Source organism: Carassius auratus, chromosome 43, assembly GCF_003368295.1.
Source record: "Carassius auratus strain Wakin chromosome 43, ASM336829v1, whole genome shotgun sequence".
Lineage (NCBI taxonomy): Eukaryota > Metazoa > Chordata > Actinopteri > Cypriniformes > Cyprinidae > Carassius > Carassius auratus.
In genome coordinates, this window is record NC_039285.1 from 3,132,120 (window position 1) to 3,158,277 (window position 26,158).

The window sequence follows — 26,158 nt, forward strand, 5'->3', positions numbered from 1 at the left end:
TTCTGGATCATAAATAAACGGCTGAATCTGACTGTTAGCCATGGTTTGTTTTGGATGATGGGTTTTTCCTCAAGGTAATGTCACAGCTCCCAGACACGCTCAACGCAAACGCCTACTCTCGCTGGTGATTCTTTAGCTCCGCACACACGTCATTTCTCTTATAAATATAATAAAACTAAAGACTTTTTGGAGATATGAAGGATGCAGTACTACTCTATAGGTACTCAAGATTAACAGGAGATTGAGTGAAAACGAGCATTTCACCCCCCCTTTAAGCAATCATATTCCGAGCCTATAATTCGAATACCTTCAGATCAAATTAAATTCATGACACACTTCTTGATCAAAACAAAAACAGACAAAATCATAATTTCATTATCACATTTAAATTCAGAATGAGGAAAGTGCCTCATTTTAAACTCATCACACTGTGGATTATCATCCACTCCTCGAGTGTCATTGTTCAAAGTGCTTCAACTGTACGTGCCTATTTTTGCCCACGGCAAAATATAATGATCTGTAAATGATAAAGTGACACTGAGTAGTCCAGCAGGTGTTTGTCTCCCCCGTTCTTGGTTTTGCTCTGTTTGTTTGCTTGGCTTTCAGCAGCAATAGATGATGTCATTAGAAGGGTATGGTTACATGAAACGGGCTGAGGGTTTGTCCTATGACACACTGGAGCAGCGGAGGTTTGGAGAGCCCATCTGAGTGAGCACCTTGTCCAGCCACTGCAGGGGCCCATTGAGATGCAGCTCTATCCAGCAGGGGGTGCTGGTCACTGTCTGCCGCCTGCAGGAAGGAGAATCTGAGTCACTAATGTGCTTCCATGCCTGCCCAGCATATTTAACTAACTACAGACCAGCCAGGAAGGGCAGCCATTAGCTTTTTTATTACGGTCACAGAAATAAAAAGTGATTAAATGCAATCTGTACATTTGTTTTTTAATACTCAGCACCTATGACTATAAAGCACTTGTGAAAGTGATGCAGTTATGAAGAACAGATTTAGAACATCTGTAAGCAGGTTCTATCTTTGCATAAGTTTAAACTTTAATTGTGTAATTTATTAAAATTGTGAAATATTACAATTTAAAAAACTTTAAGTTTTCTATTTTAATCAATTTGATGCATGATCCTTCAGAAATCCTTCTAATATGCTTATTATCAATGTTGTGCTGATTAATATTGTTGTGGAATCCATGATACAGATGTGATGCGACGGGATGAATTTTCATCAATTAAATGTGTCATTGCTGATCAAAAGTATGTTTCTAGTATATTTCTTTCAAAAAGAAAAAAATTCTTGACCCCAAACTTTTAAATGGTAGAGTATTTATAAGTAATATACAACCGAATATAAGAAAAAGTGTCTTGGCTTACCTGTATTCTGCCCCCCAGCCTTTGACGAAACTCATGCGAATGGTGCACATACGGGTTAGCTGGTAAACAGCCTCAAATCCCTGATTCACTGATTGGGCCAACAGAGCTGCAAACTCCTGATTATTGAAGATCTTCAGATTACAGCCTGAGACAAAGTCAGAAGCAAACTAAGAAGTGCTTCCATGAAACAGAATCAGGAAGTATGACACTAGTACATGCTTGAGTGACTCATAGGATGTACATAGTTGCACATTCATCCAATCAGTATACAAATGGTCTGACTCACCTGGAGGAATCTTACATACTGTGGCGGGGTGCCAGCCATACCGCTGGTTACAGTTCGGACTCTGCACAAAAATAGCACTGTCGCTCAGACACTCAGCAAACACCTCACCGCCGATGTAATACAAACGCACACCTCGGCCTGAAGAAAGTTGTGAGGGTAAACATATTCAGTTCATTTCAGAAAGTCTGATTCCAATACTGTACAGTAGATTTTAAATAAATACTATAAATAAGATCTTAATGTACCGATGTGTCTGCGCGTCAGCTCCACAGCTGCATTGCGGTTGACATTGGACAGCAGGCCCAGGCAGAAGCGCTCTGCGTTAGAGGGATCTGTAAAGCCGTCTACAGTCAGAGACGGTTGCGAGGCATGGAAAGTCTCGCCCACACGCTGATTCAATTCATAGTAGGAAATTGAGCACCAAAATGCTGATTCACAATAAGTTACCGGCTGCAGATCTAACACACACACACACACATAAATGAGCAAGAGAAAGAATCAGTTACAAAACAAGTGCAGAACAAAGAAAGAAAGAACAGGAAAAGCCCTGGACTTTGGATTCTGGTGTAAAATCAGTGTGTAGTTTGTCACATTGTGACAGAATGTGGCCCTTTGAAAACAGCAGGCTGTCCATGTGAAATTGGTTATTTGTTATTTTTACTACAGGGCCTCCTGGTGTCTCTGCAGAGATAGAACAACCCAGTGACAGGATATTATTATTATTATTATTATTACATTAATCTGGGCTGACTGAGAGGACAGAGACAAAGATCCCTTTTATATGAGGTTTCCTCTTGTACAGCTAAGAGTCTTTTTACAACAAAATTTGTTTATTTGTTATACTTAGTAATTAAATAAAACATTTTTTTATCCTACTTAGCATCACTGATTATAAATGGGTTATATTGTATTTTTTCGCTACACATTGCACCACTCACATCCGATGTAGATATGGTGGTAGTGTGACTAGTTGTTCAGACAAGCATCCGAACTAAATGGTTTTGAAAATATAAAAATATATTTTTTTTTTCTGCCAGGCCTTCTCTATCATAGATGGACTCACTTAATGAGGATAGTACAGAATGCTTGTGGCATTCTGCTCATGTGTTTTACTGGCAGTGACTCATCCTAGGGTTTTCTCATGGGCTCACTGAAGCGGACTTCCGTTCACACTAAATCACCTCACACAGGACCAGGCAGGCAGACCAGCGTTCCAGAGGTAATAAATCAGAGATAATCCAACCAGATTAAACTCACAGTGGGATGGAGTACTTACAGAAATCAGACTGACTCTGCAGGGTTTCCATCACAACAAACACTTTTAGTAATGACCGTTTTCACAAAATCTACAGCCACGCATTAAAAACAAAAGGTGCTGACAGGAAAGCCGAAGTTTTCACAAAAGGTGGCAATTTTGAAACATTTTAAACATGAGACATCTTCGACAAGATTTTGTTGAACTTTTAAAGTATAATTCCTATATTAATTTCAGTGTTATTTTATCAATTTGACAACTTTACTAATACTATTTTCCACGTTAGAATTAGACGTCGACCGATAGTTGCACTGATAGTTTACTGCCGGAACTTTCGACTATCAGTAAAAATATTTGATTAATTGTATCAGCAGATAAAGTCCTCCCTAGCTTCTGGTCTCGGTAAAATCCACTATCGGTCAACCTCTAGTTCGAAAAATAGTAAAGAATGAGTAGATGTGTACAAACATTTGGTAATCTATAGCCCTCGGACAATCTGGAATTTTTATGAATGCACTATTTTTATATATTTGGCTGTGAAACATTATGAATAAATGTCTGTTCTTACCTAGGTTGTTGTTTGCAGGAGAGACAGGGTTGGGTGAAAGGTTTGGGGAGCCTAAAAAAAGAATTAGAAATGTATAAACAAATATAATTGGGTATATAATAGAAACAACATGTTTGTGATCTCAGGTCTCTAACCTGTGTCCATGCTGTGGTTCATTTGGTGGTCGCTGGTTTCCCCATCCTCACTCAGGTAACCTGGAGGAGGGGTCTCTGAAACATGAATCAGACCTTTATTATTATGAAACACACAAGACAGTTTTCTCTCCCTGCAGAACACATACTTAAACCTTAAACATTTTTGGTGTGTTGGCCATTTATTTATAGCCTGATGCTGAAACCGTATCAAAGCCAAATCATTTAGATCCAACTAGTGATGGGCGATATTCACAAATTACAAACAATATGACATACAACAGAACAAAGATACAATTTAAAAGTTTTTTGGCTATAGTAGGTTTATTTTTATGTATTAAAATCTATATTTAACATCAAATAACGTTCTGCTCTTTAGTTTCACTCTCAAGTAGTACTGTACTACGCTGAAATATTCGCATACCACAAAATAAACGATATAGCAAAATCTATAATGAATGACACTTTATTCCATCATCACAATATATACTGTCATACCACCCAGCCCTAGATCCAACCCTAGTCACATAATTAAAACCTGAATGAATTAAAACTTTCTTTGTAGTATGTGCTTGTATTTCTGAAGTGTGTCTGTGAACCTGTGTGTGTGCTAGAGTGAGTAATGCCTGAGGTGTTGTATTGAGGGCATGTCTGGGTGAAAGTTCATGTGTGATTTTCGGAGAGAGAACAGAAAACATGTTTTCACCCGGTATATAGTTGCTCGGAGGCTCAATGCCCGCTGGGAATATGGTGTTCTCAGGGATGAAATCATCCAGCGGAAGGAAGTCTGTGGAAATGTCAGCATGCCGAGGAACCAGGACTGGAGGCAAAACTGAACATGCACACAAGGAAAAAAAACTTAGTTTATCTCCCAAAAAATCCTTCAAATAAGTTTTCTTCACAAAACTGCTTATGGAAGAAAACAGTCTTTGAATAACTAGAGGTAAAACACCTGTTAGGCTTACCTGGTGTCTCTACACGCTGGTAGTGGTAAGGGTTCACACACACCTCGTCCTTCTTTGTATGGAAGGCAAACTCACAAAAGTCTACAGCACGCAGCTCGTGGTGGGACTGCAGGTCAGGCCAGCGCCACAGCCGGCAGTAGATCACATGGGGAAGCCCTTTTCTATGAGATACCTGCAGTCGGCCATCCAGAGACCTGTACAAATCGTTCAAGTAGACAATGAAACAACTGGTCAAAAAAAAGTTACCAATCAATGCAAGAACCATCCTACCTTCTTTATAATAAGGCCATTGAAAAAAAAATAGTTGATGATTAATATGTAAATAAAAATTTACATATTAGAACAGTAAACATACAGCATGACAAGGAAAGTCCCATTCAAGAATGAATGACTCTTATTGGCTTCTTAATATTTATAAAGATTCATATTATTGGTTTGAATCAGTTGAGTGATTCATATGCTCATTGAAACACTAAATTGAAGCAAAGTCCAATTCAAAACAACAGCTAGTAAGCATTACTTTTTACTTAGGGCTTATTAGAATCCGTGTAACTAAAAGGGTCTCTAAATTCGGTCCTAGTGTTGTCACGGTACCAACATTTCAGTATTCGGTACCGATACCAGTGAAAATCCACGATTCTCTGTACCAGTTTCGATACCAAAACACAAAAATATGCTACAGTAATTAAAAAAAAAACACACACTTTTTATAACTAAAAATAAAACCAATGCTATTCTTTATACTTACTTACAATTGTGTTTAAAGTTTTTATATGTGTATTATAATTATGAAAAACGGTAAACAAGTTTCACCCAAATTTAATTTGTCTTTTAATTAATTAAATTTAAACACTTTTTATTTTTTGGTAAATAAAGGGGATTTGCTATTAAATTAAATAAATTAAAACTAAAATTAAAAATAAATTAAAAATAAAATTTAAATAAATTAAAACATGGAAGAAATAGTGTGTGATCTATTTCTTAAAAAAATAAGGTTTTCATAATTTTTTTTAACAGTAGTAGCAGTATCACAGACATTCTACTAAATAATAGTAATATTTCTAGCACAATCCCTTTTTTTAATTAACTTATAATTAACTTAAATTTTGACGGGTTGCCGTGAATACCTTTAAATTGACACTGGTTTTACTGAAATCAAATGGTAAAATGCTTGTGAAGTGACTCAGAACAGTTCTGGTGATGTTGTTTATACATTTATGTCCTCATTGAGACGGCAGATGCTGAAACTACTGCACGCGTTTTGCGCTTCAGTCTATGTAGTAAACAAACCCGCACGTCTCTGCCATTCATTCATTCACATAGAGACGCGCAGAACATTCAGGTTTCATATTTCAACCAACCTTTGCGGCTTAACATTTACAGATACTGGTCCATATGGAGATTTGATTTGATTAATTTATGCTAACTTTGACAAATTCCGTGACCATATTAAAATATGGTCACGTATTAAAATGTAAGTTTCATTTTAATGACTGGATTTTGAGATTCCATCCGCGTTTTCTGCTTCACGGAAATCATAGCACTGTATGCGTCAAGAACCGGGTTGACTGGGTACTCAGTACCACCGGTACTTAAAGAAACCTGGTACCGTGACATTTTCACTTTTTTAGTATTGACTTTCTTTTGACAACACTACTCGGTCCTGAAGGGCAGGTGTCCAGCAGAATTTAGCTCCAACCCTAATTAAACACACCTGAACAAGATAATCAAGGTCTTATTAGGCAATAGGCATACTAGAAACTTCCAAGCAGTTGTGTTAAGGCAAGTTGGAGCTAAACTCTGCAGGACACCGGCCCTTCAGGACCAAATTTGGAGACCCCTGGTGTATCTACTAAATCAGCGTAATTACGTTATTGTAAGTAATCGTTAATGGTATTTTTTTGTAGAACAGAACCTGAAACAGATTAATTACATTCCTTATTTCTATACCTAACAGTGGAAAATAAACATTGAGAAATGTTAACAATCATTCTTTTTTATTATTAAATAAAATTGGCATTACAAAACACTGAGTTAATGTTATACAAATATATTAAACTGTAGAATATGTCAATAATAAGTGAAAATGTTACAACCACACTCTTTCTAAAACAATGGAATTAATTTGAAAGCCCAGTAAGTCTTGCCCTGGGAGTCTTTTTATAAGGCTTGCACTAGGTCGATCATTCATTTTGCTGATCTCAAGTTGGGGTATTCAAATGGTGCAAAAGCCTAATTTAGTGGAAAGTGAATTGGGCCTTATTTTTATACGGGGGGAGACGTCACCGGCTGTGAGAAGAAAAAGCCACAGACAAAACATGAATCATCCTCATGCTATTGTGGTCTATGCATAATGACAGCCAGTGCTAACGAATTTCAACGTATTAATTCATTTTCACCCTATATCTGGATTATCCTAATTCTTTAAAAATAAGCTCAGACTCAAGAGGAACAGAGAAAGCGGGTGAGCGAATCTAGAGGAAATACCAGACTTGGGTTCAGAAGGAGGGGAAAGACGGCGAGGCAGTGCAGACACTTTTCCAGTCTGATGTTTACCTATTCATTCAGCTATGCACCAGATGTATGAATACCAGCATTCTGCCCTAGAAATACAGATGACATCCGTATTCGCCAGTCAGAACAAAAAAAATAACACAGAAATTAATGTGCTGCCATATAATATTTTATATAATATGTTTTTTAAATTCAGCTTTAACAAATAGCACTTAAAAGTAGTGGTTGAAAATAAAAGTGCACAATGAATATATCTGTCAAACTCTAGGAATTACAACAAATGCATAACAAAATAAGCATCACAAAAGCAGTCTGAAGCAGACTGAAGCCACATGTTAGGGTGCTTTCACATCTGTAGTTCAGTTCATTTGGTCCGAACCAAGGGCAAACTATTATACATTGTAGCATTTTTCAGCTTTTTTTGGTTTTATTTTCACACCACGCTGATTGCTGTGGTCTGAGCCAGTTGAAATGAACCAATGCAGCCATGTGACAACATCCACATCACTCACTGGCCATGGCATATTTTCTAAACTGCTTTTCACTTGGTCAGGGGAAATTCCAGCAGTCATCATACCAGGGGAACTTGTCTTTCTCCTTACCCGAGCTGCCTGTTTTATTAAGTGCATTCCGCATTTGTATGTACTGCTGCATAACAATGAGAAGATTGCACTGTTCTTATGAGTTTTTGAAGGTTTGGACCTAATATGGTCATTAGGCCAATTTTCTATTAGGCTCCGCACCTCCTCACAACTCCAAGTTTGTCCGAGAGCTCCCATGCTCAAGTGCAAACTGTCAACAAAAACTTCCTCGTCACATAATGCACAGCGCAGCTGACTATGGCAGCTGGTTTAGTTCCAAAATGATCATTACTTTTTGCAGTTGGGTCTGTTCGAGGTCGGATCACGTTCTCACCACAAATTAACCGCTCCAGAGTTCGTTTGAAAGCTTACCCTAAACCACTTTGTACGCTTGTTTGATCCCACTTTTGGTGTGCACTCGAGTGAGATTGCTGCATTCACACCTGCCCAAACGAACCACAACAAAGGGGATAACGAACTCTAGTACGATTCAACCAAACTAAATGAGCCAGGTGTGAAAACATACTTAGTTTTGTGTAAAATTTCAGTCACTACTAGGGATGTCAAATTTCGATTATTTCCATGATCGATCGTCGTTTAAATTAACGATCAATTAATCGATTAATCGTTAACCATAATACTGCAAAATGCGTCTATTGCAGGCACGCAGTCAGCGGTATGACAGGATGTGCAAAAGCCACACACACACACAACGCTTTCTCACTTGAATTAAAGAGGTTTTAGTCTGAATAAAATGCTAGTAGCAGGATTATAAAATGAATAGATGCGATTATGATCATTTGATAAAATGAAGAAAGCGCGCCATGCTTTTGAGGTCATTTTACTTTGTTGACAGTTTCCAATCCCGCACGGAGAACGCTGAACGTGCCTCTTTAAACGGTTTTGTGGTGCTCGTTGTTTTATTTTAAAGCACAATTGTAATGTTTTCAACTGACATTATTGTATAAAATTATCGAAATGTGGAGCGCGTGTGACTGTGCTGCACATAAAGTGAACTACATCGGCGCTGCTGCACCAAAACACAGTTGCTCACATTAATTTGATCCTGCTGGATTCTGTCCTAGAAAATGTCAGATTTTTAAAAATCCGGCATACAGCGCATTAGATCGTGACAGTGCATGCGTGCAGACGAGGATGAGCGAGCGCGGCTTTGGCTAGATTTATTTGGAGGTTATTGATCAGGTCTCATTCGGCACAAATCGAAATGTTTCCATATTCGCAATGTATTTGAATGTTAAACTATTATTTATAATGTAAACTAGGCTTGTACTTAACACGCATTCGCATATAGACGGAAAAGATGATCCTCTTCATATGAGCAAAAACGTGCCCACACTTCTGTTTTAAATCCGTTAATCTTAATTAGCCTATTTAAGTCGGATATATTTCGCATAGCCGATTTAAAAAAAAAAAAAAAAAAAAAAAAACATGAAAACAAATTGTTATTTTTATTTTGGGCCTATTACTTAGTAGGCTATAAAATTTCCTTAAAGCATCCCATTTTGTCCCAGGGCTTAGAACCTGTGCCCTAGTCAGGTCCATGCAGAAACTTGTGAACGATGCTCGGCGTCACCGTTTAGTGACAGCAGTGAATGCTCCAGGAATGTGTCGGTCACAGCGCCTATTAATCGCTGTTTTGAATCCAGCAATTATTTATTTAGAAATGGTAAGATCTGATTATGACAAGTGTGGTATAAAAGCTTTGTTTATTAGAGGAATAATAGGTTAACTGGAAAATGTTAGATCGTGACCATGCTTTTGGACCCCATAGTCTTCATTTACGCGGCTTTGTTCTGGTTTGCCGGTTGGTCACGAATTTCCACAAATTCAGTATATTTAGGCATTGTTTCTTTTCCTAAATCTTCATAGTCTAACCCTCTAATTTCCCAGGTTTATTTTATTATCTTTCGCTTTTAATAACTGTTTTCGCATCTCTTACTGTGGTAAACATGGGAAGGGAAATTAAAGATTTCATGAATTAAGAATTCGTTCGATTTATTAATTTGTTCCCTTATTTCACTTAAATCATGGGTTATTTAGGGAACAAAATTAATGAAACATGGACAATTGCCACATTAATAATTCGTAGGAATGAATTAACAAGTTGTAGGAATGAATAGACTACCTGTCCTGTCACTGTGTCCCGCAGCCCTGCAAAGCGCACGATATAAAACAGTTATCTGATGAAATGATTAGTAACTACATTTCTATTGCATTTAATGTTGAAGAACTTTTATGTTGTTTCTATTTTAATGTACTTTAAAGTTTAAATCACATTAAAAGCCTAATTTGTACATTGTGAATGAATGATGATGCTTTTATATATCGTCACCGTCACTCACAGCCGCTCGCACGTGTTGAGTGCGCATGAGCCGCACGCAGCCCAACATTGAATCGGTTAACCGACCATCGATAGCCTTAATCGATTGCATCTCTTATCGACAATTAATCGATCATCGATTAATCGTTGACATCCCTAGTCACTACAAATCTCGCCCTTGACTGCAGCTTCAAAATATTGCATCTTTCAATGCACCAAATCAGGTTGAATGTCAATGACATCATCAAACTACTGGATTTGAGTGCCATAGAAGAGAAGAGATTTTAACTACCTAAAGAACTATTACTTTAAAGAGGTCATGAACTTTGTAGCGTATCAGACCCGAACCAGACAAATTAAAGATTCAATCAGGACCACGGTTGAAACATGAGGAGCCGAATTCCTCAGAAAGGCAAAAGGATGTTGTGAATCAATTCCTAGTGCCACAAGTCAGAAGCAAGATAACCAACCAACCAACTTTTTCACAGAACAGCTTTCAACATTAACAGCATTAGAACAATTATTGACAAATTCATTTCGGAGAAGAGATTGTCAAATTTGGGGCAAGTAATCAAGATTGATGGTCAAAGAGATGCGCATCCGACCATCAAATGTCAACCCATGAGAGTAAACAAGATCCTTGGATTGACTTCCCCCACCTCACCCCACCTAGCAGAACCACACTGAAATTCCTAAGGGGACCTTTTAACCTCTAGTCTCCATAGAACATCTTTATGTCAGAGAATGGCACAGAAACTGTCTTTTATAGATGGAGATTCACCAAAAAGAACTCAAAAAGACGTATTAATGAATATCAGTCCATTGCTTAACTCCATATTCATTTATATGTAACCCACACATTTGACTACCATGTTTATAATCACTTATTGTGTATGTCTTTTAATAACTATTGGATAGCTTAAGGATTCATATTCATGATTAGTATGTATGTGTTTGAATCTGTCTTGAAACATTCCTGACCATCAGTTATTTGTCAAATGTATCATATTCCTGTTATAGGAATCATGTCCAAAATTATACCCTTTTTACTACGGAGGAGACTATCGCCATTTCCCGCCGATTGGACTGCAAGCAAGATTCCTGAGGTAAGATGTAAGATGAGGCACACAGATGGGAAATCAAAAATTACCTGTATTACAGTGTATGATGTAGCTGTCCATCAGTTTAAACAATGTGCAAAGTAATTAAACCAAAAAGTACACGATGTATAAAGTTATTGGCTTCTGAAGTAAGGAGTCGACTCTGAATCGCTGAAACGAGTCGTTATAGATTTCAAATCTTTTGCCCATCTCTATGTACGTCACTAGGAACACTTTTCATAATAATCTCCGCCTACCGTGTTGGGAGAAACGGAACTCTGACCTGCCCGCTTTTTTTTTGCCCATTTTTACCACAATACCAGAGCAGTACAACAAATCCCTTTTGTTGTGTTCACAACATTTCACTGATGACTGCTTTTCTAATCTCGGTGAGTACAAGGCGGGATTTTCAAAGCGTTTGGCCATAGAAGAGGGTTCATTTCTAACTTTATTTAGACCAACAAGCATCTCCGAATCACAACGCGAAGTATGATTATGAAGTTATGTGTTTGTTTTCTCCCGAGCGTCTTATCCGTATGTGTGCTGTTTGCAGCCTTTCTCTGGGCTGATCTTCATTTACAAACACGTCATTAAAATGAATTGTAACTCCGTGAATACTCAACAAAGAGACATGAGAGAGATATCTATAGAAAGCTTGACATGTCTACTTTAAAACTAAATAAGTGCTGCTAACAGATATTCTGTGATAAAGTAATCCATATGAAAACAACACGATGTCCGTTTTTCACGTCTCCCTTCATTATATCTAATGTGACCACGCCCCCGTGCTGAACACGCTATTCAGATTCAAACTGAAGCGCGCGAGCTTGAATACACACACACAGAAGAAAAAGCAGCGAGACTGTTCAAGTTTTTTATTTTACTGTTTGCTTCACGATGAGAGGAATAAGACATAATTCACCCCAAAAAGATGCTAACGCATTGTTTACCATGAAGTTGTGTGCGGAACAACCAATCAAACCTGACTATGTCAGATGACCAATCAGAACACAGTATGCTATCGAAAGGTGTGGTTTAAGGAAACTGAATCTTTTGAACAGCTTCGCACGAACCGTTTGGGGATCTCTGAGAATTGAGGTAATTTTAAAATGATATGTTGACAAAATGACAATGTTTTTTAACCTCGGATGGATTTAAACCTATTGTACAGGACTTATAAATAGTGATAGGAAGCTTAGAATTTTCATCTTACTGGCTCTTTAAATCTTTTTGCTTACATTTATTAACAAAAGCAATGTTTCCTGCAGCCGTCTTTTTAATACTGCAGGCACATTTTGTGAAATTTTGTGTCCATAACGTTAGCTGAAGCACATAAGTCATGTAACTGTACGTTACAGTAAATCAATCAGCTTTCTATTGTTTAGTGTGGTAAAAACGTGTTGAAAACTGTTTTCAAATAGACAATCTTTTCCCACTTTCACTTAAACTTCCCGAGAGTGAAGAGATCTTTACAAATGACTGAATTTAGTACGCGGAATTTTGCCAAGCATGGTTAATTAGTGTGACCGCACTTCACTTTATTGACTGTCAATAAGAAATGGTGCTAGCAATGCTATTTATTAATTATGTCTAAAGTATTTAAAAGTTGCAGACATGATTAGCAATATGTTATAAGTGAGCCACTGGTGCAGACCAGGTAACGTTAACTTACGATATAAACTTGCTAACATTAACATTACATCAAATATGTGAAGTCTAACATTATACCTGATATCAGCGCACAGGTGGGATAACTACTATAAAAAGGAGATGTCTCAATTATTTTGTCTCAAATAGCTACCCCTTCACTGCAGACAAGCTGAAGGCTAAATCCTCATTTGGAGTCTTTCTGGATCTCATAATCTTTGGACAGAATTTAGGATATGTAAGTATTAAAATTAAATCTGGTATAATTTAGTTTACGGTTCAGCTGAAATGTTTGTATATGTTATTGACAAGCTGTCACTTACAAATATATATTCTTATGTAAAATACTTTTGGCCACAAGTGTAATGATTATGAAGGTGAAGTTATGTCATTTTATCTAATGAGATGAATACAACTGTTTTGGCCTGTGTTGGACATTTCCCTTTTGACTGCTTCAAATTTTACATATTCTGCAGTTCTATGAATGTAATTCTTGAAATTTCATCATAATAAATATTTTGACAATGATTTTTCCATTCATTTTGTCAACCACAAACATTTTGTTTAGGTTTTCATGAATGGTTTTTAATATAATGTATGTAGTGAAGGACAGCACATAATGTGTTAAATTGAAGGACAGCAAATAATGTGTTAAATTTTACGTTTACACACCTTTGTGCAAACATTTCTGACACAATAACTGTGTTAAAATCATCAACACAATGAATGAGTAAAAATGTACACAAAAAATATTGTCCCAGAACTCACCCATTAATTTGTTTAACACAGGTTGTGTCATTTTTAACACATTTTTTCTAAGAGTGTACGCACACTCTCACCCTCCCAGCTTTCTGCAATGGTTTCATCTTCACTTCCTTCCCCTAAAGTGTTAGCATCTTTTAATGCTAACAGTGCTACTGATAACTTTCTGCTCCACTCTTACATCTTGTTTAGACACTGTTTGCCCCTTGTTTTCCAGGCCAGCTCGTACCACCCCTTCCACACCTTGGTTATCTGATGTTCTACGCGAACACCGTTCTAAGCTTAGAGCTGCTGAAAGGGTGTGGCGCAAAACCAAAAATACTACTGACCTTATTGTGTATCAGTCACTCCTCTCTTCCTTCTCTGCTAATGTCTCCACAGCTAATATTACATAATAACTTAACAAAATTAACAATTAATCTAACTCTCGCATGCTTTTTAAAACATTTCCCTCGCTCATTTGTCCTCCTCCTCTCCCTCCTGCTTCATCTCTAATAGCTGACGACTTTGCCACATTTTTCATTAATAATAAAAAAATATCAGTGCACAATTTTCCACACCACAATCCGTCAAGCTCCTATCATCAGCAAACATACACTCATTCACATCCTTCTCTTCACTCTATGAGGCACTCTCTTCTCCAAACAAATCCTTTCTAATCATCCTACTACTTGTCTGCTTGATCCTATTCCATCTTGTCTCCTTCAAGCCATTTCTCCTGCAGTTGTACCTGCACTCACTCACATCATTAACACATCCCTCCACACTGGTGTTTTTCCCTCATCATTTAGACAGGCATGTATAACTCCACTACTTAAGAAACCCACACTCAACTCATCTCTTTTAGAGAACTACAGACCAGTTTCCCTTCTTCCTTTTATTGCAAAAACACTTGAACGAGCTGTGTTCAACCAAGTCTCTGCATTTCTCACACAGAACAACCTCCTTGACATCAACCAATCTGGCTTCAGAAGTGGACATTCAACTGAGACTGCCTTGCTCTCAGTTGTTGAAGCCCTAAGACTGGCAAGAGCGGAATACAAGAGTCTGAGTCTTACCTATCAGATAGGTCCTTCAAATTATCTTGGAGAGGTGAGGTATGCAAGTCACAACATTTAACTAATTGGGTGCCTCAGGGCTCAGTTCTTAGACCACTTCTCTTCTCTGTCCACATGGCATCATTAGGTACTTTCATTCAGAAACATGGCTTTTCATACCATTGCTATGCTGATGACACTCAACTCTACCTCCAATTCCATCTTGATGATCCGACGGTAGCTACTCGCATCTCAGCTTGTCTAACAGACATTTCTTGCTGGATAAAGGACCATCACCTTCAACTAGGGATGTCAAATTTCGATTATTTCCATGATCGATCGTCGTTTAAATTAACGATCAATTAATCGATTAATCATTAACCATAATACTGCAAAATGCATCTATTGCAGGCACGCAGTCAGCGGTATGACAGGATGTGCAAAAGCCACACACAAAACGCTTTCTCACTTGAATTAAAGAGGTTTTAGTCTGAATAAAATGCTAGTAGCAGGATTATAAAATGAATAGATGCGATTATGATCATTTGATAAAATGAAGAGAGCGCGCCATACTTTTGAGGTCATTTTACTTTGTTGACAGTTTCCAATCCCGCACGGAGAACGCTGAACGCGCCTCTTGAAATGGTTTTGTGGTGCTCGTTGTTGTATTTTAAAGCACAATTGCAATGTTTTCAACTGACATTATTGTATTTAAAATAAAATTATCCGAAATGTGGAGCGCGTGTGACTGCGCTGCACATTAAGTGAACTACATCGGCGCTGCTGCACCAAAACACACTGTTGCTCACATTAATTTGATCCTGCTGGATTCTGTCCTAGAAAATGTCAGATTTTTAAAAATCCGGCATACAGCGCATTAGATCGTGACAGTGCATGCGTGCACACGAGGATGAGCGAGCGCGGCTTTGGCTAGATTTATTTGGAGGTTATTGCTCATGTCTCATTCTACACAAATCGAAATGTTTCCATATTCGCAATGTATTTGAATGTTAAACTATTATTTATAATGTAAACTAGGCTTGTACTTAACACGCATTCGCATATAGACGGAAAAGATGATCCTCTTCATATGAGCAAAAACGTCCTTGGAACAGCAGAGAGGACCGGTATACTATGGTCTATTTAAACTGACCAGTGTAACCTTTTAAATGTTTAGTTGACTATTTTATTTTGATAATGAACAGACTGCGATGTAAGTTTGAATCGCTAGAATATACGTGTGCAGCAGGCTCCGGCGCGATCGAAACAGCTGAGACAGAAGAAAAATATATATATTTTCCGCAAAAGTGTTTACTTTCATTTGTGCACACTCACAATAAAAACAGAAGATTTGTGCTCTTGTAAAATAAAGCAAACAAACAGAATGCGTTGTCATCCTTTTTTTTTTTTTTTTTTTTGTGAACTTATGGAGTGCCCACACTTCTGTTTTAAATCCGTTAATCTTGATTATTTAAGTCGGATATATTTTGCATAGCCTATTTAAAAAAAAAAAAAAAAAACATGAAAACAAATTGTTATTTTTATGTTGGGCCTATTACTTAGTAGGCTATAAATTTTCCTTAAAGCATCCCATTTTGTCCCAGGGCTTAGAACCTGTGCCCTAGTCAGGTCCATGCAGAAACTTGTGAACGATGCTCGGCGTCACCGTTTAGTGACAGCAGTGAATGCTCCAGGAATGTGTCGGTCACAGCACCTATTAATCGCTGTTTTGAATCCAGCAATTATTTATTTAGAAATTATAAGATCTGATTATGACAAGTGTGGTATAAAAGCTTTATTTATTAGAGGAATAATAGGTTAACTGGAAAATGTTAGATCGCGACCATGCTTTTGGACCCCATAGTCTTCATTTACGCGGCTTTGTTCTGGTTTGCCGGTTGGTCACGAATTTCCACAAATTCAGTATATTTAGGCATTGTTTCTTTTCCTAAATCTTCATAGTCTAACCCTCTAATTTCCCAGGTTTATTTTATTATCTTTCGCTTTTAATAACTGTTTTTGCATCTCTTACTGTGGTAAACATGGGAAGGGAAATTAAAGATTTCATGAATTAAGAATTCGTTCGATTTATTAATTTGTTCCCTTATTTCACTTAAATCATGGGTTATTTAGGGAACAAAATTAATGAAACATGGACAATTGCCACATTTATAATTCGTAGGAATGAATTAACAAGTTGTAGGAATGAATAGACTACCTGTCCTGTCACTGTGTCCCGCAGCCCTGCAAAGCGCAGCCCTGCAAAGCGCACAATATAAAACAGTTATCTGATGAAAGGATTAGTAACTACATTTCTATTGCTTTTAATGTTGAAGAACTTTTATGTTGTTTCTATTTTAATGTACTTTAAAGTTTAAATCACATTAAAAGCTTAATTTGTACATTGTGAATGAATGATGATGCTTTTATATATCGTCACCGTCACTCACAGCCGCTCGCACGTGTTGAGTGCGCATGAGCCGCATGCAGCCCAACATTGAATCGGTTAACCGACCATCGACAGCCTTAATCGATTGCATCTCTTATCGACAATTAATCGATCATCGATTAATCGTTGACATCCCTACCTTCAACTCAACCTTGCCAAGACAGAACTGTTCGTGGTTCCAGCAAACTCATCATCTTATCACAATTTCACCATCAAGTTAGTCACATAAATCACAATAATAAAAACAGCCAGAAACCTTAGAATTATGATTGATGATCAGCTGACTTTCTCAGACCACATTGCTAAAACTGTCCGGTCCTGCAGATTTTCTTCATTCAACATCAAGAAGATCAGGCCCTTTCTTTCGGAACATGCTGCACAACTCCTTGTTCAAGCTCTTGTTCTGTCCAGGCTGGACTATTGAACGTGGCAGAAAGATAAATTTTTAATGAGCCGAAAAGAATACACATCACACCTCTGTTTATCAATTGCACTGACACTGGCTACCAATAGCTGCTCGCATGAAATTCAAGGCATTGATGTTTGCCTACAAAACCAGCACTGGCTCTGCACCCATTTACCTAAATTTGTTACTTCAGACTCATGTGCCCTCTAGAAGCTTGCATTCTGCAAGTGAAAGTTGCTTGATTGTGCCATCCCAAAGAAGCACAAAGTCACTTTTACGGACTTTAAAATTAAATGTTCCCTCCTGGTGGATTGAGTCCTTAGTAATCTTCAAGAATCAGCTTAACACATTTCTTCCATCTTTATTTGACCCACTAACTTAGCACTCACTATTCTATTTCTATTCTAATAAAAAAAAATAAAAAAAAAATCTAATTCTAACTACCGTATTTTCCGGACTATAAGTCACACTTTTTTTCATAGTTTGGCTGGTCCTGCGACTTATAGTCAGGTGCGACTTATTTATCAAAATTAACTTGACATGAACTGAAATAAATGAACTTCTTCTTGGTTCTAAATAAATGCGACTTATAGTCCAATGTGACTTATATATGTTTTTTTTCTCATCATGACGTATTTTTGGACTGATGTGACTTATACTCAGGTGCGTCTTATAGTCCGAAAAATACGGTTCCTTTCTAACCTTTTTGTATTCTATTTTATTTTTATTTATTTTACAATTATAAAAAAAGACCTCTAACACTAGCTTGCTCTATTCATTTCCTATTCCTATTCCTATTGCCCGTATGACTTTGAACAATTTTGAACATTTTGTTTACTGCAGCCGCAGCCATCATTACCAAGCGCGAACCGTTGACTCTGACAGTGAAAGAGGAGACAAAGCTAACGCACAGGCCATAGTGTGACATCAGTGTAAAAATAGATGACGTCACAGGTTTTTTTTTTTTTAAGAAAGAATGTAGCCTTCATTTGTATGTAGGCCTAGGCAATTTATATATTTACAATACTTAAATATAAAATATAATTAATATTATTTTATTGATTTTATATTAGTTGTTTGAAGAGTAAAAAAAAAAAAATGGTCGGTTTTAACGCAAATGTACAAGTCGGTCGGACTAAAAGAAAAAAAAGAAAAAACAATTGAGTCGGTCCTAAATTGACAGGGTCGGTCGGGTTATGGCAAACAAGAATATTTTTAATGATGGCCTCAGCAAGTGAAAATGTATCTGTGCAAATCTTATAACAGCCTCAAACACACACTGGAGAGCAAAATCAAATAATTTATTAGTTTTATCATTTAGTCGCCCAGAGTAAAATTCAGTCGCATATGCGAGTGATTTACTCACAATGTAGAGGGTTGTCATTTGTAAGTCGCTTTGGAAATATGCGCCTGCTAAATTACTAAATGTAATAAAGAAGTTAAATCCACGATCAGACAAGACACAAAATGCTGTTAACCAGACCCTCTGTGAGTTTTGCAACCTGACAAAGAGAAGACAGACTATCCCACTGTCTGACTCAGTTCAAGGAGACAAAGAAATGTACTTGAGTCTCCTAAAGTCACAGCTCAGCTGAAAACAATACGCACAATTTCAATTCCTTCTGTTCAAGTCAAACTGTAACTCTATTATTATTAGTGGTGAGCCGTTATTGGCGTTAATATGCTGCATTAACGGGAGACTCTTATCTGGCGATAAAAAAAACATTGTCATTAATCTTTTCTCAAAGTTGGGTTGAGAGCTGGGTCTATACTAGGCGAGATATGATGAATAATAACCAATAACCTATTTGAGCAGCAGTGTTTGTTGTCTTCTCTCCTACATTAGGCATCATCATGGGCCCTAAAAAGCCCCTGACCTCACTTCTAACCAGTTTTGCCACTGAATATTTATGCTGTTGACTAATCCATTTAGGGAAATTGTTCCATAATTATCATTGTGCTAAAATACCTAAGAGACAAATCAGAAATTACACAAATAAAATATTCAATTATGTATCGTTATTAATACATTTAGAGATTCCCTATCCCATAATATTAAACTTCGGAGCATACCTTGTTCATAAACACACATACAAACACACATACATATATGCACTAATCTGTCATATAGTCATATCTATCAGCTAATACTAACAATCTCTAATTAAACACATTAAAACCCCTCAGAACAACTTAATTTTTTTTATAAATATTTTTATTCAGTATGAAAATGTGACAAGACTGGAGACATGGCTGCTGAAAATGTACCTTTGCCATCAAAGGAATTTTCCATATTAAAATATATTCAAATAGAAAACTGTTATAATATTCCAGATATGTTTGATCAAATAAGTAAACGTGCTTAAATTAAAATATTTATATAATTAAACATTATTTATCAAGATTAAATATCATCATAAAATGTTAACTTTTTTACATATTTAATGAAGGTGTTTTCTATGTTTTAAACATATACTCACGTAATAGCCCTTTATTACAAGACATTTTCAGTGGTTAGCATGTCTTGCTTCTGTTAGAGGCTCTCACATACATGTGCTCTATCTGAATAAGCGTGTTGAGCAGGAAGTAGTGTAACCTCAGAAACTCAGAGCCTGTGAGCAGATGAACCTGCCCTGGTTCCGTTGCACATATGTAGTCTTCCCTTTTACACCCAGATAACCAGTAATGCAGAGACAATTTCAACAAGAAGAAGAGGGAACAAATCAGTATAGGGAGCATTAGGACCTTATAGAGCATGACATCAAACCAAACTAATGCTGACCTTTTACACTCAACCACAATTTCATCAAAAGGAGTTGCTTGACAGCGCAGTAAAGACAAGAGATGCAGTAAAGAAACATAAACATTAATTTCCTGTGTGAAAGCTCCTTTAAAAGGGGCAGGATGTATGTGGTCAAACTGTAGAATGCCAAAACTCAACAACCCAAGATGCTCAATACTGACAATGTACAGTACATGCTGCCCAAATCACAATTACCAGAACAGAGATAGCAAAGAATACAAGTCAAGTCTAGGGGATGCACTGAAATGGAAATGATTGGCCGAAAGCCGAAGCTGAACAAAATGAAACACTTGGACGAAGGCAGAATACCAAAACACAGTTTTTGGCATTTTTTCCCCCATTTTGGCAATGTTTTTTTCACCACTGCATAAATTAAATAGTCAAAATGTGCTTTAAAAATATTTATTTAAAGCTGTTTTTTTTTTTTAACATTCTAGCAGACATTATACCAATAAAACACAATTTCACTTAAAATTAAGTTAGTAAAGTAATATTTTTGGCCATTTTTGAGACCCCCTTCTTGAATCAGTCAAATCAAATGCAGCCTTCCTGAGCAGAATAGACTTCTTTTAATGCATTAGAAAATATTACAGATCCCAGTCTGAACACTATGTGTGAACGCTATTATAAATGTATTAATAGAGCTGCTGTAAATATTATTATTGCTATAATTGTCTTTTTTATTTCATTTTACAGAACAACAGTGAAATTACAATAATAAAATTTATTAATGATGTTGGAGTTCTTGTTTTTTCTCAGCTTTCATTTTGGCAGAAACCCGCAGGAAGACTTCAGTGCTTCTTTTTGTTGACAACAGCAGATTTATAAATGATTCTCATTACGAATTTGGGAAGACATTTGTTGCACCTATTGCACTGTCACATGACTTGTAAAAATTCATACATTTTACTAAGCAACTGATGAATAACACTAATTCAGTGCTTTGGACTTTGAATCCTGGCGCTACGAGCTCATGCAGCATCGTTTGAATACATGCAATTGTGCATCCCTAGACAAGTCCCAATGTTCAAGAGAGGTACAACAATGATGCATATACTTCTGATACTATCACACGGTGTTGAACACCTGCAACTAGCCAAATGCAGGTCATTTTTGCACAAGTGACTTGTAAAAGCTACACACTTTCGAGTTTTCTCCTTGTTAGCAGTCTCAATACACTCTTAAAAATGGTATCTTAATTGAATTCGAAAACATCTGTAAGTTATTTTTTATTAATATTTTATTATTCATTTCAAATATTTTGGCTAATATTTTTTTATGAAATGGTTCAAAAAAACAAATGCATGCCATCAGAATGAGAGTCTAAACAGCTGATAAAAAACATGACTCCAATCCATCAATTGATGTCTTTTGATGTCAAACTGTGTGTTTGTAATAAATAAATCATTATAAAAACATTATAATTTTTTTTAACTGTTACTTCTAGCTAGTCTTCTATCCACATTATTACTTTCTACAGGGAAGAAGTAATCTCATCTGAATCAGGAGAGAAATATGCACAAATCAAACACTTCATCTAGCAAATAATTTCCAGGTGAACAATTATTTTAATTTTAGACCTTGGAAATTTTTTCAAGGATATTGGGGGGGGGGGGGGGGGTTATATATTGTGCAAGATTTAATATTAAATATTTTCCAAAGTTTAGCAGGTCTGCACTCAGTCACACACACATGTAAACATGTTAGGTTTGGTTCTGATAGCTTTACAACTCAGCACTTAAAGGTGCTGTAGGGAACTTTTGTAAAAAAAAATATTTATTTATTTATTAAACCTGTCATTATGTCCCGACAGTAGAATATGAGACAGATAATCTGTGAAAAAAATCAAGCTCCTCTTGCTCCTCCCAGTGTTCCTATTGCCATTTGCAGAAACTCCATCGCTCCCGGTAAAAAAATAACCAATCAGAGCTGCGGTCCGTAACTTTGTTTGTGTTCAAAATGTAGAAAAATGTATATAATAAGCGAGTACACCATGAATCCATTTTCCAAATCGTGTTTTTGGCTTGTCCTGAATCACTAGGGTGCACCTATAATAAGTGTTTATATTCGGACTATTTTAGATTGCTTCGGGGGTACCGCGGTGGAGTAACCCAGTACCTTTGTGATTCTTCATAGACATAAACAGAGAGAAGTAGTTCCGGCTACGATGTTCTTCCGCAAGATGCAAGCATTTCTGTTTATTAACTGCTAGAGCGTCAAAAGTTACCGACTGCAGCTTTAAAAAAAAAAAAAAATTTTTTAATTGCTCTTATTGGTCGAACTCTTCTTCTTTTGCTGTTTCTTGATTTGAGTACTGTGCGTGGACAGAGGCGTCAGCAGGTTTTTGCATAGTTAAGAGTGACAAATCGTACCAGCGCACTTTGAGGTCCAAATGCGCACCCGCTATGCAAAATACATACAGGTCTGAAAGCAAGCACAGTGAAATGATTATGAAGTTCCTGCTGACCTGTCATAACCTGTGATCTATATATATATATATATATATATATATATATATATATATATATATATATATATATGTGTGTGTGTGTGTGTGTGTGTGTGTGTGTGTGTGTGTGTAACAGCTGGAAGACGAGATAAGATACAAACTGATACATATTTTTCAAAAAATAAATTTTCCACCCATGACTACACAGAAGGTAAGGTATGCACTTACGTGCTGAAGTATGTAACCCCATGCTCAAATGCCGCTTGCTGATATCACAGCTATTTATTAACACTATGTTAGTCACCAGGGGATTCCCACTGAGAGTGACCTGTTTCTCACCCATTTTTCTGTTTAAACAGACCCGTATGGACTGGAAGCATTCTTAGCATGACTTTTTGACATCATTAGTAATGCTGCTGGGCAAATAATAAGATTTTATTTGGACTTTTAACCCTGGTGCCGCAAGCTCATGCAGAGCTGTTTGAATACATGCAATTCGTTGATGTATTAGAAAACACAACGCTTTTCAGTTTATTTAGTTGTTCAAGGACATTTTTTGCGATTTCAGTCATCATACAGTAACCAGCAACAACCCCTTCCACTTCTCATCATGCAATGCAGTACTAAACATCATTAGTAATGCTGCTGGGCAAATAATCAAATTTAATTTTCAATTATTATTTAGACATCAAATTATTATTGTACTGCAAACGTGATCTCAATATGTTTCCTCAATTGTATCTTGCCATTAATGTATCCAAATTATTAAATGTAAATGACCTGTACTCTACTCATAATACTTGATATGATCAAGTAAAATAAGCATATGCTGTAAAAAAAAAAAAAAAAAAAAAAAACCCACAGAGGCTTTGCGTTTTTATTTGTAGGGCTACTTATTCTCCAAATGCTTTTACCAAATTACCAAATGTCTGGAGTACAATTGGATATAACTGCCACAGTGGTTATGATATAACCAGCTTTACTCTCCAACATCACCATCATCTAGGACACAGGGCACATAGACTGATTCAGACAAATTTAATAACACTACCAAGACAGTTTAGGGACAATGCACCTTAGAGGGAACACTAAAAAACACAAAACAAGATGTAATTTACCCAATATCATGCCATCACATCCACTGGTTGCAATTGTTTAGATGCACTTTAACCCAACCACTGCACTGACTAATCGAATAACACTGAATGGTGTTACTCTAACATAAGCACATTACTATCGTATATTTCATAACCTAATAAGGTTTGATCTATAAACTGTAAGTTAGATGAATGCGCAATCCAGCTATCAAAATTAATATTTGTCAAAACAGCCCCAGTCTGCCCCAGATATCAACATACTGTTATATAACAACAGCTTTGCTTGGCACACAGTGGTGTTTGGCATTTTATTCACTTATACGAGCCTGGCCATTTAACTTTATCGCAGCCGTTTTAACTGTCTGTCTGTAATGAATATAACTTAGATAGGTGAATTTTATGGTCAACCATATAAGCTTTCAAAACCAACTCAACAGTTAAAAGAAACGAGTATTTTTCACCATGTCAGCTGTAATCATAGTCCGGCAAGCTGACATACCGAGACTGTTAAACACGTAACGTAAACTTGATATTATAATATTAAGAACCAACACATGTTTTTCTTCTCCAAATAACTGACGGTAGGACAATTGATACGACACTGAAAATCAACAATGCAAAGCAATAATGGCTTTAGCAAGCTAACGTTAGTCAACGTATGCGCGCACTTAACTGTAACATTAACTGTCAAAAAAAATGGGTGGTTAACTGACTAATAAAACCAAATAAACAGCTGTTAGAGTATTAAATAACACATTAGCAATTTAACCAGTGGTAGAAAAGCTTGTTAGAATGAGAATATCTGCTGGCTTTCGCTAGTTAGCAGCGTTAGCTTCACGGTTCTTGGTTGTAAATGTGTGTGTCTCAAAAAACTAGTGTGCAGTCTACCTAGACACCCTGTTTAGAAACCGAGTTTGCCTTCAGAACACGCATTTGATGCCCAAAACGCCATCCAGGTAGGCAGCCCACTGTGTTTTGAGACACGTCCTACAGCATGTACCTCGGTATAGTGAGGCATTTGGTGTTGATATTCTGGGTGGTGATGGCTTTCTCCAACTCCTCCAACTGTCCTGTCTTCTTCAGCTTCTTCACCAGACTCTTCACTGCCTTCTCACACCATTTCTCCTCCTGTCCGTTCTGCTCGCCCTTTTTCCAGCCCAGCAGTCTCTTCACAATCGGAGGAGTGAAAGGCAAAATAGACATCTTTGGTAAATCAACAGCAACTCGAAAAAAAAAAAATTCCTTATCAATGTCCTGTGCTTTTAAAGACGTAGCGTCGAAGGACTTTATTAAATGCCCAGATCAAAAAGAAAAAGTTGTTTTTTAATGCCCATTAGAGGCACATTGCCGGACGTTGCTCAGCTCTTCAGGTCTGTGGAAAGTCAACAGTAGAGATGAAATCCAGCTAGACGCAGCGCTGTCTGGACCCTCCCCTCCTCCTACTCCCTAGTTTAGACTTTAGATAACTGTATAAAATCATTCATATCATGTGTGTTCCTAATATTCATTAATCCATTCAATAACTCATTAAACAAAATAAGATATAATACTTTTAAGTGCCCGTTAATATATATATATATATATATATATATATATATATTAACTATATATATATATATATATATATATATATATATATATATATAACTACGACTAAAAAAAATATATATCTTACAATTCATCCTATGTTTCCTATCATATTTAGCTATTTAGAAAAACAAGATACATTTTCGTGTGAACGCATTGTCAACATTGTTTTTAACATTTATTTATTTGGATATATATGATTTATTTGGAAGATATAATCATTTTTACTGTCCGTTTAACATTTACTTTTTTATATATTTTATCATATTAGTATTGTCAGTTTTAACATCATATGACAATTATTAGCATTAATATTATCTCTAAAGTCTGAACTAAAGAGTAGAATTATTAGCATTGTATATAATTGTCTTATATAAAGGTTTAGTGTTTGATGAAAAATTATTCTTCAAACATGCCAATACTAAACAATGATATTCTAGCTTGGATTTTATTGATCTTCATTGTGTGTTGATTTTATTTAATTTCAGTTTGTTTTGTTTAAACTAAGTTTATTCATGTTGTTTTATTTAAAAGTTGAGTGTTTGATGAAAAAGTATTCTTCAAACATGCCTAACACTAAACAATGATATTCTAGCTTGGATTTTATTGATCTTCTTTATCGATCTTTATTGATCTTCGTGTTGATTTTATTTAATTTCAGTTTGCTTTGTTATGTTTATGTATCTGGTTTTATTTAAGCAACATGCCTCACATTTGATTTCATTTCATGAACGTTCAATAAACCTGCTTTTTTGAGTTGTATCACATATCAAACTGACTGACTCAGAGGATGCTGAAAAG

The 26,158-nt window shown here is 36.4% G+C and overlaps 1 protein-coding gene and 1 long non-coding RNA gene across 3 annotated transcripts; one reads left to right on the plus strand and one right to left on the minus strand.

Moving 5' to 3' along the window:
• Positions 1 to 367: 367 nt before the first annotated feature.
• Positions 368 to 25,186, minus strand: LOC113061447 (mothers against decapentaplegic homolog 3-like). Of its 2 annotated transcripts, none has more exons than XM_026230569.1 (9): positions 24,771 to 25,186; positions 4,585 to 4,778; positions 4,326 to 4,451; positions 3,623 to 3,697; positions 3,489 to 3,539; positions 1,911 to 1,997; positions 1,666 to 1,803; positions 1,380 to 1,524; positions 368 to 789 (listed from the first exon to the last, which is right to left on the minus strand). In XM_026230569.1, the coding sequence occupies exons 1-9, from the start codon at positions 24,971 to 24,973 to the stop codon at positions 666 to 668; spliced, it is 1,143 nt and encodes a 380-aa protein (XP_026086354.1). In that variant the 5' UTR covers positions 24,974 to 25,186; the 3' UTR covers positions 368 to 665. The 2 variants fall into 2 exon arrangements, with proteins under 2 accessions (XP_026086354.1, XP_026086353.1); XM_026230568.1 differs by having other exon boundaries at positions 1,911 to 2,123.
• On the plus strand, positions 6,253 to 13,295 carry LOC113061448 (uncharacterized). The gene is made up of 3 exons (XR_003278371.1): positions 6,253 to 6,460; positions 11,041 to 11,126; positions 12,918 to 13,295. It is a non-coding gene; the product is annotated as an uncharacterized LOC113061448 (long non-coding RNA).
• Positions 25,187 to 26,158: the final 972 nt, after the last annotated feature.